General features: G+C 35.8%; 1 protein-coding gene across 16 annotated transcripts in view; it reads right to left on the bottom strand.

Annotated features, from left to right (window-relative positions):
- Positions 1 to 70: 70 nt before the first annotated feature.
- The window catches only part of Cac (calcium voltage-gated channel subunit cacophony), a 176519-nt gene continuing 158511 nt past the window's right edge, over positions 71 to 18078 (bottom strand). For 10 of the 16 annotated variants that reach the window (XM_083107199.1, XM_083107197.1, XM_083107196.1 and 7 more), the window contains 6 exons: positions 17254 to 17602; positions 15041 to 15174; positions 14771 to 14949; positions 13719 to 13751; positions 11731 to 12262; positions 71 to 10728 (listed from right to left, as the gene is read on the bottom strand). In XM_083107199.1, coding sequence (XP_082963325.1) covers positions 10689 to 10728; positions 11731 to 12262; positions 13719 to 13751; positions 14771 to 14949; positions 15041 to 15174; positions 17254 to 17602 — 1267 coding nt within the window. In that variant the 3' untranslated portion in view covers positions 71 to 10688. Of the gene's footprint in view, positions 10729 to 11730; positions 12263 to 13718; positions 13752 to 14725; positions 14950 to 15040; positions 15175 to 17253; positions 17603 to 18078 lie in introns of those variants that run through there. The other 6 variants (XM_083107204.1, XM_083107206.1, XR_014440209.1 and 3 more) reach the window with 4 other exon arrangements.

Genomic DNA, 18078 nt, shown 5'->3' with positions numbered 1-18078 from the left:
CACACAGATATACACATGCACACAGATACACGCGTTCGTTCAGATTTCTTTTTCTTTGCATACTTATGCCTTTTTAAATATATGTCGGTATTTTCGAGGGCTAAAGAATTATGATATATATATCTGTCGTATGAGATACAGTAACATCTCTCTCTCTCTTTCTCTCTCTCTTTCGCTCTCTTTTTCTCGGTATATCACGTGGATCACTGGCAGATTACGTTCCACGTGCACAAAATGTACTTATTTTTTCTGAAGAAGAGAAATACACACACACACACATACATACACATACATAATCGTAGTGCACGCGCGTCGATACATGGACAATTTTTTTAATTTTTATCACGAATGAAAATCGTAAATTTCAGATATTTGCGATTTTAAATTGTTTTATAACTAAAACATTAAACATGCAGTTGAATGAATTTGCGATAACTTCTAAAAATACATTTTTAACATTCGATATTAAATATCTTATTAATTTAGCTTGAAACAAAAACTTGAAGCTACTTAAAACTGATGTTTATTTATGCTTTCGTTTAATTATAAATAAATAAACAAACCTTTATATTTTAATCTCGCAGTTAAGTGTACATCATATAAAATATTCGATAGAAATTTAAAAGAATGTTAAATAAAATAAAAAATTTTGCTCTTAAAGGGACTTTTATACTTTTGTTTGCAGGAAAGAATGGATTTAGAAGAAGCAAGATTTTTTTTCATTTCTTCGATTGCGCATCAACTCCAACGTGACGTACGCGCGAGCGCCCGAAAATTATTAATTATTATGTATAAAGATACAATCTCTCTTCATTCCCGATCCCTTCTTAGAGAAAAAACAAGTATTTTTTTTTAGCATTTTCGCGCAATTTATGTATACATCTACACGTATGTATAAGTAATATACAGTAAATTTTTTTTATACAATGACGGGAAGCACGACGGGACGCTGCGCGAGATCGTCGTCACGAATTTCCGACTTCGTCGATCGCCAAAATCTCGGCGAATAATTCTCGCGCCCGAGTTTTTCATTCCTGAAATTCCCAAGCGCGAAGGATTCTTGCTCTCCTCGCGAGCTGAAGTCGTCCCTTCGAACGAGAGACATCATAAGTGGAAACGGTCGGACGATCGCGCGCCCGAGGTAGCGTCGAGTCTCTCCACTTCCGCCGTGTTTCCGGACACGCGTCGCGTAAACTCCGCGTATCCATTTGTTAAAGTTAGTTTATTTCAAAGTTAAAGCTTTCAATGGATTTTTTTTCACTTTTTTCCGTCTTTTTACATTATGCTTATGTAACAAACAACGGCACGCGGCTATCAAAGTCAACGAATCTTCGGTTGCGTCGTCGCGTTGCGCTTTTAGTCCCAAATGCGGATACGGTGAACACGATAAAATCGGCTCTCGCTATCTTTCTCGAGCGCCACAAGAATCGATTTTTTTTTTATACGCTGTATTTACTTCAAGTCGCCGAGAGATCTACTTACGATCGGGTTTAAGGGGTCGAAATAGGTCCGCATTTAACGCTAAATGCGGATCGCGACGACGCAACACACAGCCACGTTCTTTACTTTTTTTTCTTATTTCACTTTCTTGCGCGATTTATCGCTCGTGTATATTCGTTGAGACATTTACGCGTGACACACATACGCACATATGCATGCATACATAGACACAGGCCAGTTGTGACTCGCTTCCCATCTCGTCAATTTGTTCTGGGTTTCCGTCTCTTTGTTTTTTCTATTTTGCTTTTCCTCATTTTTTCCCGCTTTTTTCTTCTTATTTTTTGTCTCTTCGATTTCTCCTTTTGATTTCTAACAGCCGTTTATAAGACGATGACAAAGTCGCAAAAACGTGATGATTTCTTTAAAACAAAGCCGAACGATTAATATGTTGAATTGTAAACATCTGGAAGATGATTAAAACACAGACATTTCTACAGTATTGTTTCTACAAAAATAAAAATTTGAATATGTGTACGAAATTCTTTTAAAATAATTTTAAAAAGATAGAAATATAGTCTATATAGCAAAAATCAAGTATGTGACATTATTGATATTAATTGGAAAACTTGGAAATTTGTATGAATTAATTAAATTAAATTGCGTTATATGCGTTTATGTATTTGTGATTTATACCCAGCAATCTCTATTCACATTTTAACCGAATTATAATGATATTTATACTTTGGATTAGCGACTTGAACAGCTTCATATTCTCTCAGCCTTGATTGTTCTAATATTTTTCCTATCATCTCCGCGCGTTTCGCATATTCTAGTTTTGTGAACGTGTAATATTAAGGCAACTCTTGTTACTAATTAATGATTCACCGTATTATGACTTTTTCTTCCATTTTTTCTTTGCCTTCCTCTCGGATTTTGCGCGACAGAAAAGCGTTAGCCTCGATTTTTGGACTCGCACATTCCACGATTTTTAAATTCCTCCACATTCGAACGACGCGTGCATACGTGTTTCGACAAAAGATGTCAAAATTACAGCTGATTATTACTATTTAATTAGGATTTTCAAGTAAATATAAATTTTATTATAAATTTATAACTATTTAAATTAAAGCTTCTTGCTAACGATTCTATCTTAATCAAAATAAATCACAAAATCGCGAACAATTATATTACCATGATAATAATTATTATATTTATTCTCTTTATATCGGCCTTGTCAATATAAATAAAATATCTAACTTAGAAACTAACTTTAAATTAACCGACGACAAATTTATTCTCGAATTAATGAACATAAATAAAGAGAAATTTTTTTCCATTGCATCTTTATTATTCATTTCGCAAATCAGGCTATAAAAAATGTATCTCATTCTAATTTTTCTCCTTTTTCAATTCGCAAAAAATTCGCAAGAAACGGCACGCGTGCACGCGTCCACTGGAGACGATATGCGGAAGCATTCCGACCTGAAGAAATTGACGTTCTGCAACGATCTTCCGTCTTTTCTAATCTGCTAATCTCGTTCGTACAGCGGCTGCACGCGCTTGACTTAATTAGACTCATGTCTGTTTCTACCAACGTCGTTTAACTTTAATCTTAGCTTAACTCACTCTTTGTCTCCTTCTAACTGTTCCTTTAGAAAGAGACAAAGAATGAGTTAAGCTAAGATTAAAGTTAAACGACGTTGGTAGAAAGTGTAGAAACAGGCATCAGACTCGGATCAACGGGTTTAAATCTTTCGGATATATTTATAAGTTTTTTAAGTATATATATATAGAGAGAGATCGGTATAATATACATATATATATATATATATATATATATATATATATATATACACATACAGGGTGTCCCAGACCTAACGAATCAGCCGTTAATGATAGATTCCTGAGATCATTTGGAAACGAAAATCTTAATACCAAAATGTTGAGGAAGATGTAGTTTCGGAGCTACAAACGATTAAAGATTACCAATCGGCGCGTTACGTTCTCCTGTGCTCAGGGATATAGCGCAAAGGATCTGCGTACAGTATGATAATATCGATATCGATAGAGGAATCAATATAAAATAAAAAATAGGATTCTGCAGTGAGCGCGATTATGTCTTCGATGCGACAGTAGTCAGTAGTCTGAACATTTTTATGAAGTCTTCCTCATTTTGGTATTAGAATTTTCGTTTCCAAATGATCTCAGGAATCTGCTATTATGGCTGATTCGTTAAGTCTGGGACACCCTGTATATACATATATATATATATATATATATATATATATATATATTTATATTTATATTTATATATTTTTTTATATGTAATGTGTATCGACGAGATATTTCGATTACTTGCAAAAGTATGAAACTCTACGGAGCCTCGACACACGCCGAGAGATCTAATGACAAAGTTTCTTCCTCCCACGCGCTCTCCTCTCCTATCTCTCTCACTTTTCTTTCTTTCGCTATTACGATTATTTATTATCCACAGAGCGTTTCACAGTATATATATATATATATATATATATATATATATATATATATATATGTATATACGCTTTCAATGTGTTCGTTTATATCAATTATGTATATATATTTATATATATATATATAACGTGTATGCATGTATTTTGTTTCTTTTACGTGTACATATTTATATATGTATAATATACGTATTTATATATTTCTATGCCGTATTTATATATTTATATATGTATAGATAAGTAGAAAAACTTAACGGTAAATTTCTCCTTTTTTCTCTTTTTCCTTTTTTTTTTTTACGTAACTTTATTATTCTTCGCTCGCCCGCGAAACCTCTCGTTTTATTAATTCTTATTATTCCTCTGCGATTATCTTAGAAATAGATACAAGTGAAGTTATATACGTGGGACAAAAAAGTTTATTTTTTTTATGTATATATTTCTTTTTTATAATATACTATATAACGAGCAACGATTCCATAAATCTCTCTCACTATCTAACGAGAGTGTTGTGTTTTGTTTCGTTTCGTTTCGCGAGCCAAGAGAAATCCTCCGTCTTCCTCTAGTATTCTTTCAGGATGCACCGTCGTGAGGCAGATACCGGATGTCGCAAAAATGTTTACCTGTTCTCGCGAGGTTCCCTTACTATCTCTGTGTGTGTGTGTATACGTATGTATGTGTGTGTGTATGTAATTGATATTTATTTCTAATTTATGTATTAATAGAGTCCACGTGCACGAAACGTGCACGTGTCGGCGACAATCAACGGAATATTCGGAAAATGTCGCGTTTAACTCTCACTTGCACACATTTCTCTTTGCGCTTATTTTTTTTATCATCGACTTTCCTGTAGCATCCGTTTGGATTTGAGGCATTCCATGAAACTTACTCGCGATGTTACAACGCGTTATCTATCTATTTTCGTTAGCGTTAGTTCGTTTTAATATCACTGAAAGTCCGACGATGCGTCGAAGGCTCGCTTGATTCGACGGAATAATAATATGTCGCGAAGTCGCATTCGAGCACAATGTGCAATTCTACGAGGTGTATAGAGGTCCTAAAGCGTTGTAGTTTAAAATTAAAAAGAGATATTGTAGAAAATATTTTATTATTAAAATTATTATTAATATTAACAATTATTATTTTCATTCTCTCGAAGGAAATGAATTTGAAAGAAGCGATCTGTTGACTATTTTATATACGTTTATCCGTTAATTATTTTCAGTACCTACCAAATAGTTTTTTTGATTAATTTGTTCACTGTGCTTCTTGCATTTATCTATCTTCATCTATCGGTGATGAGCAATTAATAAATTGAATTAATTATTTATGATTTTTTTACTTCAAAGTTAAATTAGTTGATCACGGTATTAATTTTCTTACTTTTTATTAATTAATTTATAAAACACACATATCATTTTTTTATATAAAATTAAACAAATATTTCAGATTTCAATTTGCAAAAATAGATGAAAATTATAAATATAATGTGCCATATTAAACAAAAATTATTTAGAATGTCATATACTAATAATTAAATATTATTTGTATAATATTATTTATAATATTATTATTAATATAATAATTTAATATAATAATAATATTATTATATAATATATAATATATAATATTATTTAATATTATTTATATAATTTTTAATATTATTTGTATAACGTAAACGTAAGCGTGCTCTTATTGCTATAAATAAATACTCTTTTGGATAATGAAACAATGGGAACAAACCTTTGCTTCGTCGATACAATTATATCATCGAAATGACATCGCGATGCCTTCGAAGATCGCTGAGTCGCGTCGAGACGAGTTTGAACATTGTACTAATAGCACTATTATTTTAGTATTTCTTACAGTTCTGGCTAACACCTTTCCTTTCGTATCAGACGAAAATTAGACGATAATTATCTCGCGGGATTATATATCTTGTCACGTTCCTAAGAAGAATCTTTCGTTATCAGCTCGTGATATTTTAGATACCGTCAGACGAATCGCAACAGAGTCATTATTGTTACTGCTTATTATTACCGCAATATTACTATCCGCATTATTACTATCATTATCATTACAATAATTAGTTTTATGAATATAATCGTTAACGTTATATTAATGTATTAACAGTATTATTGTTATTTAATCATAATTCAACAACGATTTCGTTAAAGTTCTTCACGTTTACCTTTAAATTAGCCCTTTTAAAATGTAATTAGGTAATGTTAATGTTTGTTTCGAATTACGTTTGCATTATTTCATGCTTGCAAGCTTGGTCATCTGCTTTTTCCTTTGCGATACTAGAAAATTTGCAAAGTCGAATATTTCGCGATTATCTTTTCACGCATGTACGACATTTTATCAATGTATACATTAAGTGGCATGCACATTGTACGCGCACATCCTCCCTTCCCTTCGTCTTTCTTCTATTTCTTCTATATTTCGCACTTTTTCTACCTTTTATATACCATATATTTATATTGATTTTCTCATGTATTTTCTTTGCAAGTCGCATTTACACCTTATATTTGATATTATTTCATCTATTTGTTTACATCAGCCCATTTTTCATGTTTACCTACAAAAATAAATTGGAGTCGGATGATTAAATTTGATGAATCAATTTCACGCTAACAGTAGGCATTTGTAATTTATAAAAAAAAAAAAGATATTTTATGTCAAGTACTGTATAAGGTTGTAAATGCGGCTTCCCTTTTCTTTTTGTCCAATTGTATAAACGTATTTTAAAAATCGCCTATCGACGCGACTATATCGTCAGACCTAGAACTTTTCGGATTTATCACAGAAAAACATTTTTATAAGTATTTAATCTTACTCCTGCGTACACACGCACACACACGCGCGCGCATCGTAATCGTTTAATCCTCCACGATTTTCCTAGTCTCGATGAATCATCGCCAATTGCCGTCTACATTCGCTAATACCGGTTGGAGAAATATTTGCTTTTTTTAAACAAATTTTTAATTATTAAATTTATTTAATTTTAAATTATATTATAATATTTTATATATATAATATTTTTAAGCTTATTTGTTCTTCCAATATATAAATAAATATCCGATTATTTTCCTCCTATTTTATTCTTATAAGAAGAAGGATGTGAGAAAAAATTTTTTAACGAGAACGATCCTGTGAACCAATATTAGCGAATCGATTGATATTGTTCCTTTTCCCGTATCGCACTCATTCTTACTAATTGTGATTATATAAACCCCCCCTCGTTTATATTTCAATTCGTTCATATACGCGATTACAATAAAATTTTTAAAGGAAAAGATCATGCGACTTTGATTCCGAGATTTCTAGAGATGCACGAGATCCTCGGTGATCCTCTTTCTCTCTCGTCCTTTCAAAATAATATCTTTCTATCATTTCAGAGCATTGATACTAATTGAAATTTAATTTTGTCGTACCTGTAAATATAATTATGTCATTGAAGATATCAATTCAACTAATTATCCCAACTTCTTTTGCATTATCTTTTTATTATTAATTTGTATTATTTTACATTACTATTAGACAATATTAGCGATTGGGTAAGTCTGTAGTCTTCTCTTTGGAAAAATTGATCTTATTATGTATTTTGTAGAATTCTTAATCGTTGGATGATACAAACAAATTCGATGGTTAACGCCCATCCATTCACCAAGGATCTTTATATACGGATTACGCTGGAAAAAATCGATCGCTTTTCCTTTCTTTCTTTTTTTTTTCTCATTCCATTTTTCTCTCCCTTTTTCGATTTCCCCGTCGCACGCACACATTCTCTCGAATTAGCTACTTACATTAATTAATGTCGTTACGTAATGGCAATATTCTCGTTTATTTTGACTTAACCAATACACGATAATTACGCAAACAAGCATAGAGCAGCGTTGGAAATCAATCGAATCGTTGATTTGAGAAACGAAGTAAATCGGCTCAACTTTTTCCCCCAATTTTTTTCCCCCACTCAACCTTAATATTTAAACGAAGATAAAAAAAAACAGACAGATTTAAATGAAAATAAATTACACGAAATATATATATAAATATACTTGCCCGAGCGTGATTTAATTAATAATCGCGTCGACCGAGTTGTTTCGCTTCTCACATTTGCCGATTCAATTACTTGCATCCACATTCATTCATTCCTTTTTTTTCTCGCTTTCTCTCCCTCTCGTTCGCTCAACGGGTATGTACACTTACCTACCATACAGTATATCGTATAATGTATTTATATGTGTCGCGCAGGAAAAAAAGAATGTACGTTTATGTACACCTATGTATTTCTCGTATGTGTTTCCGCTTAAAACACCCCGTACGATTGGCAGTATGTTAAACGTGTCTTTTTTTTTATATGTATAATGTATAGTGGTTTTTTTTCTTCTCTTTATTATATAATCTCGGTTCGGATACGTGCGCTCGTTTAGCAAGCTTTCGTTCGCGGATAATTTTCTCGTTTTCCCTCTATATTTTTTTTTTTTTTCGTTTGTCCTACGTCGTCCGTCGTTTTTAAATGCACATTCAAATCGACGGTGAGAAGGTTCTCTCGAGTTTGCGAATAGATGAATGACGTAAACCGATGTTTCTCATTCTTTTCTTACGAGTCACGCGCGCTTCGGTTTAATTAACACACTTACAGTATTACAGTAATGATAATAAACAGCGTTATTTAGCGACGGTAGTAGAATAATTTAGTTATGGTAAGTAGTAATAGTAGTATAGTAATAATGATAGTAGCAGCAGCAATAGTAGTAGTAAGACAGTAGTAGTAGTAGTAGTGGTAGTAGCGGTAGTAAATGGTAATACAGTAGTAATGGTAATAGCAGTAGAGTTAGTAGTTAGTAGTAATAGTAATAGTAGTGGAGTGGAGCTGTTTTTCCTTCCCTTCCTGTAGGTGTTAGCTTAGTAACGGTATTAGCAGTGATAGTAATAAATATTGTAATTCAATTATATATATATGTATATATATATATGCAGTAATTTACAAGTGCTTTTTTGAAAACCGTGTGGTAAGAACTGGTTTCTCTCTCTCCGCCTGCCGCCCATTTTCTCTCTCTCTCTTCCTCTCTTACGCATCTTCCCCCCCTTGACATTTCGCGACAATCGTTTATTTTTCTTATCCCGAGTGCGCGTCCTCGATCGTGGTCCTCTTTACTTGAATTTTCCCTTAATTTTCTCCCTTGATTGGCACGAATCGCGAGGCAACATTCGCACGAATCAACGACGACGTTCGCATTGGCCTTTCTCTTTCGCCTTTGTTTCCTTCAAAGTGGCTAACGATCGTCTCGCGTGCGATTTTTGACAAGAACCGCGACTGCGAACCCTGTCGATATTTCGCAGCTGCGGTTCTCGCGCGAACCGATTTCTGATTTTTCGCGTTTGATTAGAACGTCGCTCGCGCGATTTTGCTAATGGCAGAATGGAGCCAATGTGAGTAGGAATAGGATAATTGAAATTCACCCCTTCGATCTAATTTCTAATCCTATCTCGATTCTCTTCTCGCTGGTTTCTCGATTCGTCGAGAAACACTCGCTTCCGCTCTCGTTAGTCCGTTTTTCGCAGCGAAATTTCCCGACGATATCTTTCCACGGAGAAAGCACACAGCGAGAACGAAACCTTCTTTTCAAATTTCGCCGTTTCGGATTGTTTTAATAGATTTTGCCGTCTATCTAATCAGCCTCAAATTATGTAAAACTGCAAGTGACGATCCTACTGCAGACCCTATGCGGCCTGCGTCGTCCTTCCATTCATTCGCTCGAATCTCCCTCGATCGACGTCCCTTTAATATTAACGTCGTCGTTGAAAAATTAACATTGCTATTATTCCGTGTTCTCTCACAGAAGTGGAACAGTCGCGGTTTTCAACGTCGTATTATAGGGGAAGGAGGCTTCATACGCACACACACTCGCACAAAGTTAGTACATACATACGTACACAAACATACATATTCATATAAGAGAACGTTTCACGTGGTGATCACAGCGTATCCGGGCGTTCGATGAGTCCCTCCTTCGGAAAATCGTATAAAAAGTGAGTCTTCCCCGACGATCCTCGCTCGATCGAGACGAGGGAAGATGAAATATATGAACTCGCATACAATCGGAGGGTCCGAACTCTCTGAACGTCCGCTCAATTTTTCCATCACTGTCGCGCACGACGAGTTTCACTGCAACCCACCACCAATCGTGTCTCTCAAGACGTAGGCTGTCGCTCGAAAGATCGACCTCAGCTTTGCCGATCGTCGTTCGCACCAATGTAGAGCGTCCTTGTCGAGCTCAGCCGTTTGATTTCATCTCGATCGTTCGTGGAATCGCACGTATCGCACTCCTCCCCGTCCGCGGACTCGTGCGACATCGTCGTGCGAATGAGATTTCGCTGGATTTCCTTTATATTTGCGAAGAGTCGATTATTCCTTGTGTGTTTGCTGACCCTGTTCGGTCGTCGTGTAGCCTTCGGGATCGGTCCGAGTGCATCGGTCCGCCTCGAATCATCTCCGTTCAATTCTCGTAGACCCCTTTCGGTCGCCAAACCGTATGCCGCGATGATGGGAAACCGGAATTACTCCTTCGTAGAACCGTCTTCGGCCGGTCGAAGCTCAAAGGAAGTGGTCTCGGACTCGTCGATCGCGGTTCTTCCTTGGCTGCTGCTCTTTACACTGAAATTCAACGCGTCCCACGTGGACGACTATCATGCGCAAACCCTAAGACGCCTGGGGGCGTCCACGTCACCGGACCACCGTCCAGGGTCCCACTTTGGCTAGCACCAATCGTCCTCGTCACTGTCTGAGTGCCTCGATCTGCTCAACAAAATTTGTCATCCGATTACGACTCATTGTTTTCATTTTTGCAGCGATGCGAAGAGAGGCAGATTGGGATAAATTATTAAGCACGATTAATAATGATTCATAAAAAAATGTTTTTCAGAATGTCAGGAATAAAAGAATTGTAAAAGAAATGAATAGGCTAGAATTATACAGAGTGTTTCTTAATAAGTGTGAAAAATTTTAGGAGATGATTCTTTGTCGAAAATTAAGGGAGGTTTTTCATGTAAACATATACTCCTACATCCCTCCTTGAGAAGTTACACTCTTCCAAAAATGGGATCAAATTAGGTTTTTATTTTTTTCTCAAATTTGAAACAAGTTAAAGAAATGAAATTAAGTGAATATTTTCTACTAGTAAAAAGGTTATTTATTAACATTTTTTTCCAGCCTCCCGTATTATTATAAGGGGATGAAACTATCAACCCCTATTCAATTTTTTATTAGAAGTTTTTAATGGGCCGAAATATGATCATCTAAAAATATGCATTAAAAAGTTTGATTTATTTAGAAACTTTTTTATTTCTTTTATTTTTTTCATAAAATCAGTAGTTTTCAAGAAAAAAAATAAAGTACGTTATCGTGCACAGCATGATGCTAAGTAGCATAGGTTTCGAATGACGAGAAGTTAAATTTTAAAATAAAAATAAAATTAGAGTGTTTGTAATTAAATGTGTTGGGATAATTGGAACAAAAACAAAATTATAATAAAAACCTAAAGAACCTAATAAACCTTATAATAAAAACCTAAAAAACCTAACCTAACCTAAAAAATAAAAATCTAATTTTTACCCCCATTTTTAGAGGAGTGTAACTCCACAGGGAAGGATGTAGGAGTATACACTTATATGAAAAACCCCCCTTAATTTTCGACAAAGAATCATCTGCTAAAGTTTTTCGCACTTATTAAAAAACACCCTATATTTTATCGATCAAACAAAAAGTAAATTCCCAACAGAAGCGAGAAGAGCTGCTTACCTAGGCGTTCTTTGTTTAGATTGTGGCTGCGGCTTGTAGCCATTGGGAACCGGGCTGGGAAGTAAACGACCACCGCGGCCCATGGCAACAGCCTGCTCGAAGCTCAACGGATGATGGCTCGGCTGTATGCTGGAGGGCGGCATGTGCGACGGCGGATGCGGATGCTGCAGCACGTGGCCTGGCACAGGTCCCACCGGTACGTGGGCCGGTCCTCCCGGCGCCATCGGGCCGTGCAAGCCGTGGGTCGGCGAGGCGTTCAGCTTGGGGAAGTTGATGTTGGCCGGTTTCAGCTGCAGGGTCGACGGCTTGTTCGGCGTCGGTGGTAACCGACGACCCTGGCCTCTTCTCGCGACCAGCACCGGGTAGCTGTGTTGATGCGGATGATGGCGATGATGATGGTGATGCGAACGACCACCCGGGCTCGGGCTCCTCGAACGTTGCTCCAGGCTGGTCGTGCCGTAATGACCGCCGCGCTCGATCCGGTGAACCGGGCTCGGCGATCTTGCTGGGCTCGTCGAGGCACTCCACGGACCTGATGAACACGTCCGTTAAAGACTTCCGATCTGCGTTCCACGCGTACCGGGGGCACGATTATTGCGGGGGGATTTTCTCGGTGATAGTTGCTCGACAAGTAAATCAAAAGCGTGTGACAAGGCCCGACAGGGCCGTTGGGATTTGTGAACAGCTTTCAGTGCTATTGATTGTTTATTAATTATTTAATTCATCAAATTGTAATAGAGCAAAGACTCGGTCGGTAAAGAAGAGTCAAAGAATCGTCGGAAAGGATTCAGGACTGACAGACTATCAATATGATTCTATCGACATCAATTTTAGAATTTTAGATTTTTATAGAGTTAATTATTTAGAAACAAAAAAATGGTAGCTATATTAAAATAGCGACGAAAAGTCAATTTAACAATACGTTCATATAATTTCTCGATTCCTACATTTTTAAAAAAATTAATTATTACAACTCGTGATTTAATTTCTGGATTTTAATCAAAAATATCCCAAATAGGAGATATGTGCTAATTATTTTCAAATTACAAAATCCGTTAGAAAAAAAGAGATAGAGAGAGGATCAACATGCTTGTAGTGTTTCGTGTTTGTGAGACAACTCGAATCGATAGTGCATACTCGTGTCAGTGCTCTAATAATTGTTGTATTTAAATTTCAGAAAAGGCATCTAACGTAGCATGCGCATTCTACGATACTAAATCGCTACGAGTGCATCAATAGTGTCGCAATAGTCTCAATAATTATTGTCCAAAATTCTCTAACACACTTTCTCCCTTTATACACATGATTTATACCTCTAACATACTTTCTCCTTTTATACACTTTCTATACATCAATTAAACTATATTCAAAGATTACATTCTACATCATATAATTATTTGGAAAGAATTTTAATTAATTGACCGTGCTTGAATAAAAGAATTCAAACTAAGTTGCATGTGCATGTTGCATCTTCCAAACTATTGGACAACGTCAACCGTCTAGAAAATAAGAATTGTATTCGAGAATTACACTTGAAAGCTAAACACTATGAGAATATATTAACAAAATGCAACAGCTATATATCTAATATAATTTGTTACAATCGTTAATGTTTTTAATAAATAAATAGATAAATAAAATTGACTGACAATCTCGATCAGCATCTCTAGTATAAGAAGCATCGCGTAGCAAACAAGAAGAGAAACACTTTTGAATATGTGAAACATTGATAGTGCTATTGGTGTTGTACACACCAGTTGTCTGAAAACGTCTACTATGTTGATTTGTGTTTGATAGTGTTTATTGCACGCGCGTGTACGTGTATGTGTGTATGTGTGTGTGTGTGTATGTGTATATTCGTGTGTATCATCGCAAACAGGAACGAAGAAACGGTGAAAGCCAAACGATCGTATTGATTATATGTAGTAACATTATAACTGCACCGTGGACATGGGAATGAAGAAGAGGAGAGTTGCGAAAGAAATTACCATCGTCGTAATATTCGCAGTGGTCGTAATAGTCTGTGTAGGCGCATAACAGAACAAAACGAAGAAAAGTATTACATCGAGTATCACACAGAGCTTTCCTGCCTCTTACGAGTAAAACCACTTATAGCAACATTCATGTTCTTATAAACCGTGACCACGAACTCTCTTTCGTTGCTTTCATTGATTGCCAACAATTATACAGTTTAAAACTTATCATTTATATATATACATATATACCCAGCAAACACCAAATAACAGTTATATAACCGTTAGTTGTAATTTCCCACTCAACAATATAACTGTTATATAACTGTAACATGTTATATAACAGTTACATAACATTATAACATGTTATATAACAGTTACATAACATTATAACATGTTATATAACAGTTACATAACATTATAACATGTTATATAACAGTTACATAACATTATAACATGTTATATAACAGTTACATAACATTATAACATGTTATATAACAGTTATATAACATGTTATATAACATGTTATATAACAGTTACATAACATGTTACAGTTATGTTGTTGAGTGAGAAATTACAACTAACAATTATATAAATGTTATCTGGTGTTTCCTGAGTATATATATCATATTTCACAATATTCACAGTAGTGTAGTAAGATATTTGATATACATATACCATGTTTTTATGATTGAATTCTCAAACAAAAGACTAAATATCACCAAGCCGGTTGGAGATAATTATAATCAATAATAATTATAATGGAGAAATATAACACATCAAGTATGAAGGTATATTGGTGGTATATGGTGATAGAGCAGGTATAAAGATGCTGTGTTTGTAGAATAAAAATCCAGGCCGATAAAAGACAACGAGAGAAAGAGAGAGATAGAGAGAGAGAGAGAGAAATAGAGAGAGAGAGAGAAAGAAGAAGAGAAGAAATAGAAAGAAACCGGTTGGAGATGATCGACACGAAATAGAGTTCGCGGTCCTGGTTTCGTGAAAAAGACTTATCGTTGCACCGTCGTGGTCTTTCGCTGGTCGGAATTATCGCCGGTACGTCGTACCTCGTATCCTATGCCGATGATTATATTGTGACGCGTGGGGATGATGAGTGTGCCTTTGTATCTCGACGACGTTGCTAACGGTGTCGCTAAACCCTGGTCCTTCGTGGTAATGACCGTGATGGTCGTATCGGCCCTGTCGCCTCGGCGATGGCGACCTAGGCATTATTGGCGAGTGTCTTCTGCAAAGTAACGTTGAATGAATCATATCTGTCAATTAATTCGAGACAGCGTAATTTTTCGAAACTATCCTGCTTATACCAGATCTAATACCTTATACTTGGCGATCGCGAACGTCTAGGGGGAGGCGCTGAAGGATGATGCGGACGAAGGATTCTGTCGCCAGGATGCGTGAGACTCTCGAGACTACCGGCACGTGAGTCGGACGGTACAACGTCCTGCAGCTCCTAAACGAGAACAGACTTGCGACTTAGTAGGTTGCTCGTACGGTTTAGAGCCGGGTTGGGAATCGAAGGGGTAGTCGGGGTGTTGCCGGTTCTTTGTCTCTAGCAATATCGCGCTGCCGATTCGCGCGCGCTCCGAACAAGAAGCTATCGTAACTCGAGACGCCTTTCGTTTCCGGAATTTCAAAGCAAACGCACGTTCGAATCTAGCTCTCTCTTTCGAAATATCAGTCTTCATTATACTTCAAAATTTTATAATTACTTGATAAAATATATACTAGAGCAGTTAAGATAAGCAACAGTTAATTAATAGTGATATAGACAACTTTATGCCAGCTATTAATTTTATTTACACAATAGCATATCGGAATTAATTTTGATGGATTAATTTTGAGAGAAAAACGAATGAGAAGAAACAATAGGCTTGATTTGACGTGCGGTCTGCTTCAGCGTACGTTTTTGTCGCTAACAAATATAGACTTAGCTTTGCAGGAGAAATTGATAAGGCGGAAGAAAGAGTAGTTTACACACACAGAGATACATGTACAAGTATACGTGTGTGTTAAACGGCATGCAGTTAGAAAAATTTCGTTCATGCACATGCTTGTCGATAAAAATCCCGATCGCTTGATTGAAGAGAGGAAGATATCCACTACCTTCGAGACAGGAGACTCGCTTCACGGATGTATCTTACTTACCGGGACGTGGATACGAAAGAATCAAGAGATAAACACATGATAGACGAGGAGAACGAGGCAATCGCGTGAGATCGTATTGACTGCTTCGTTGCTCCAACGATAATCCTAAAGCCGAAAGCAGCAAGGGACAAGGGGGTGGAAACTGTTCTATGCATCGGCACGAGCAGTCACTAAAAAGAGCGTTCGGATGGCACGTGGCTATTATTTTTTCTATGTGATGTTTTGCGCTAGAGTGCGTGTTTCTAGGTATCGTATTATTTACAGGAACACTAACACACTCAACAGGATCAAAACTGATTCGACAATTTTTTTCTTAGTTTCATGGCAAAAGCGTAGTCCGTCTGATGATCTCATTTCACTGAATCGATCTTGAACGTCAAGGATCACAACATCACGCGCAATACTTTTCGATCCGCGAATACTATCGAATAATTATTTTTTTAGGATTGGAAAAATCACAAATTGGACCAGTGGAGAATTGTCGATTGACTCATCTAAGACGGTTCGTCCTAATCTAATCTGAACGCAGATATTTGGAATTTGTCTAGCGGAAATTTAAAAGTTCCTCTGAAATCTAATTTTCTTCTAATATTCATTTTATCTAAAAGCATTTTACTCTCATCTAGATCTTATTAAGAATTTTCTCTGGAAGGAAATTACATCCTCTAAAAAGTACTTTAGGTGACACAATTAATACTAAACATTCTAATTTGGACCAATCTAACAATAAATTCGCGAAAGGAGAGAGATATTATCCTAATCTAGAATAGAATTGTCTTTAGGTACAATAGAACATCTACGTTATTTATTTGCAGGATGTTTCTAAATTTCGATAAAATTTTATCCACGATTTTTTTTTAAATTTACAATATTAAAAAAATTTAAACTCTATGTTATTTTTTATTATATATATTAAAAATATCGATATTTTATCATATACAATAATAAAAAAATAACATGATGAAATATCGATAAAATATTTCGGAAATTTTTTAAAATAGAAATATATTAATAATTATATAAACTTAGTTTATCAAGTACAGATTTATAATCTTATATTTTCTAAACTGAGTAAAAATTGGCACATTATTACCAATTTTTTAATGAAAAAATAAAAAAAACTATTTCTGAAATCTTGAAATAAATATTTCAAGTGGAATAATATCGAAAGAACGTTTTAATTCTTAGAAACATCTTGCAATTGTTACGAAACATAGCTTAAACATATACACAATTACAACATATTAATTATCAATTTTATCGCGACTCGTATTTTTCCGGCTCTCTATCGCGATTAACTTCCGGTGGGGTCAAAAGGTAGGAAGGACACTTTCAAAAATCGTGGGAAATCGAATTCTCTTTCGAGTTTGGATCGAGCCGACACCTTGTGGTAACGGATCGAGGAGCGAGGTACGTAGGTGTTCTGGTGTTGGTAGTACGAGGGTGGTCGGTGGTCATGATGATCATGATGGTGATGGTGGTGGTGGTAGTATTGGTGGTCATAGTATTGATCATTGTCGGTATCGTAGTATTGATCGTGATGGTGATGGTAGTAGTTGTTTTGATCATCCCGCTGGGAGGACACCTCGGCCAGCAATGGCTCTAGCTCGGGGGCGCGATCCTCGCCATTAACTACGAGTACAACCCCAGACCCACCCCCTCCCTGGCTACTCTCTCCGCTGCTGCCTAGTATATCGTATTGGCGAGACATCTTCCAGTTCACCTTTTTGTTTCTGCAATCAAAACAATCGCCATTCTCGCCATTAACAATTAAAAACATATATATATTAAATATAATAATATATACAGGGTGTCCCAGACCATCCGTACACCCCTTTTAAAATGAAAATAAATGGCTTTTATCAAAAATCGCGAATAATTTTTAAGTAAATCGGGTACGCTCTATCAAATGGTGATATTTTTAACTTTTGATTCCGACCGGAAATGTGTCATCCGGATCGGAAGTTCAATTTTTTTAGGGGAACATGGTACTTTTTATTACAGATTCGAATTGTACGTGAAAAAATAAGAAACTTTTGTATCAAACGTTTTTTCTAAAGGTGCCTCTGTCAATCTTAAAATTGACCTTGAAAGTAACTGTGATGAAATAATGAACTTCAAATGTTAAGTATATGCATTATACAGGGTGTTTCTAAACCTATGTCAGAGATTTTAAAGGCGTATTCTAGGGATCAAAATAAGAAAAAAG

The sequence above is a fragment of the Camponotus vicinus genome, unplaced genomic scaffold (genome assembly GCF_025532165.1).
Source record: "Camponotus vicinus isolate PSW18456_S1 unplaced genomic scaffold, iyCamVici1.0 SCAF_8, whole genome shotgun sequence".
NCBI lineage: Eukaryota > Metazoa > Arthropoda > Insecta > Hymenoptera > Formicidae > Camponotus > Camponotus vicinus.
This window is presented reverse-complemented; position numbering and strand designations above follow the sequence as displayed.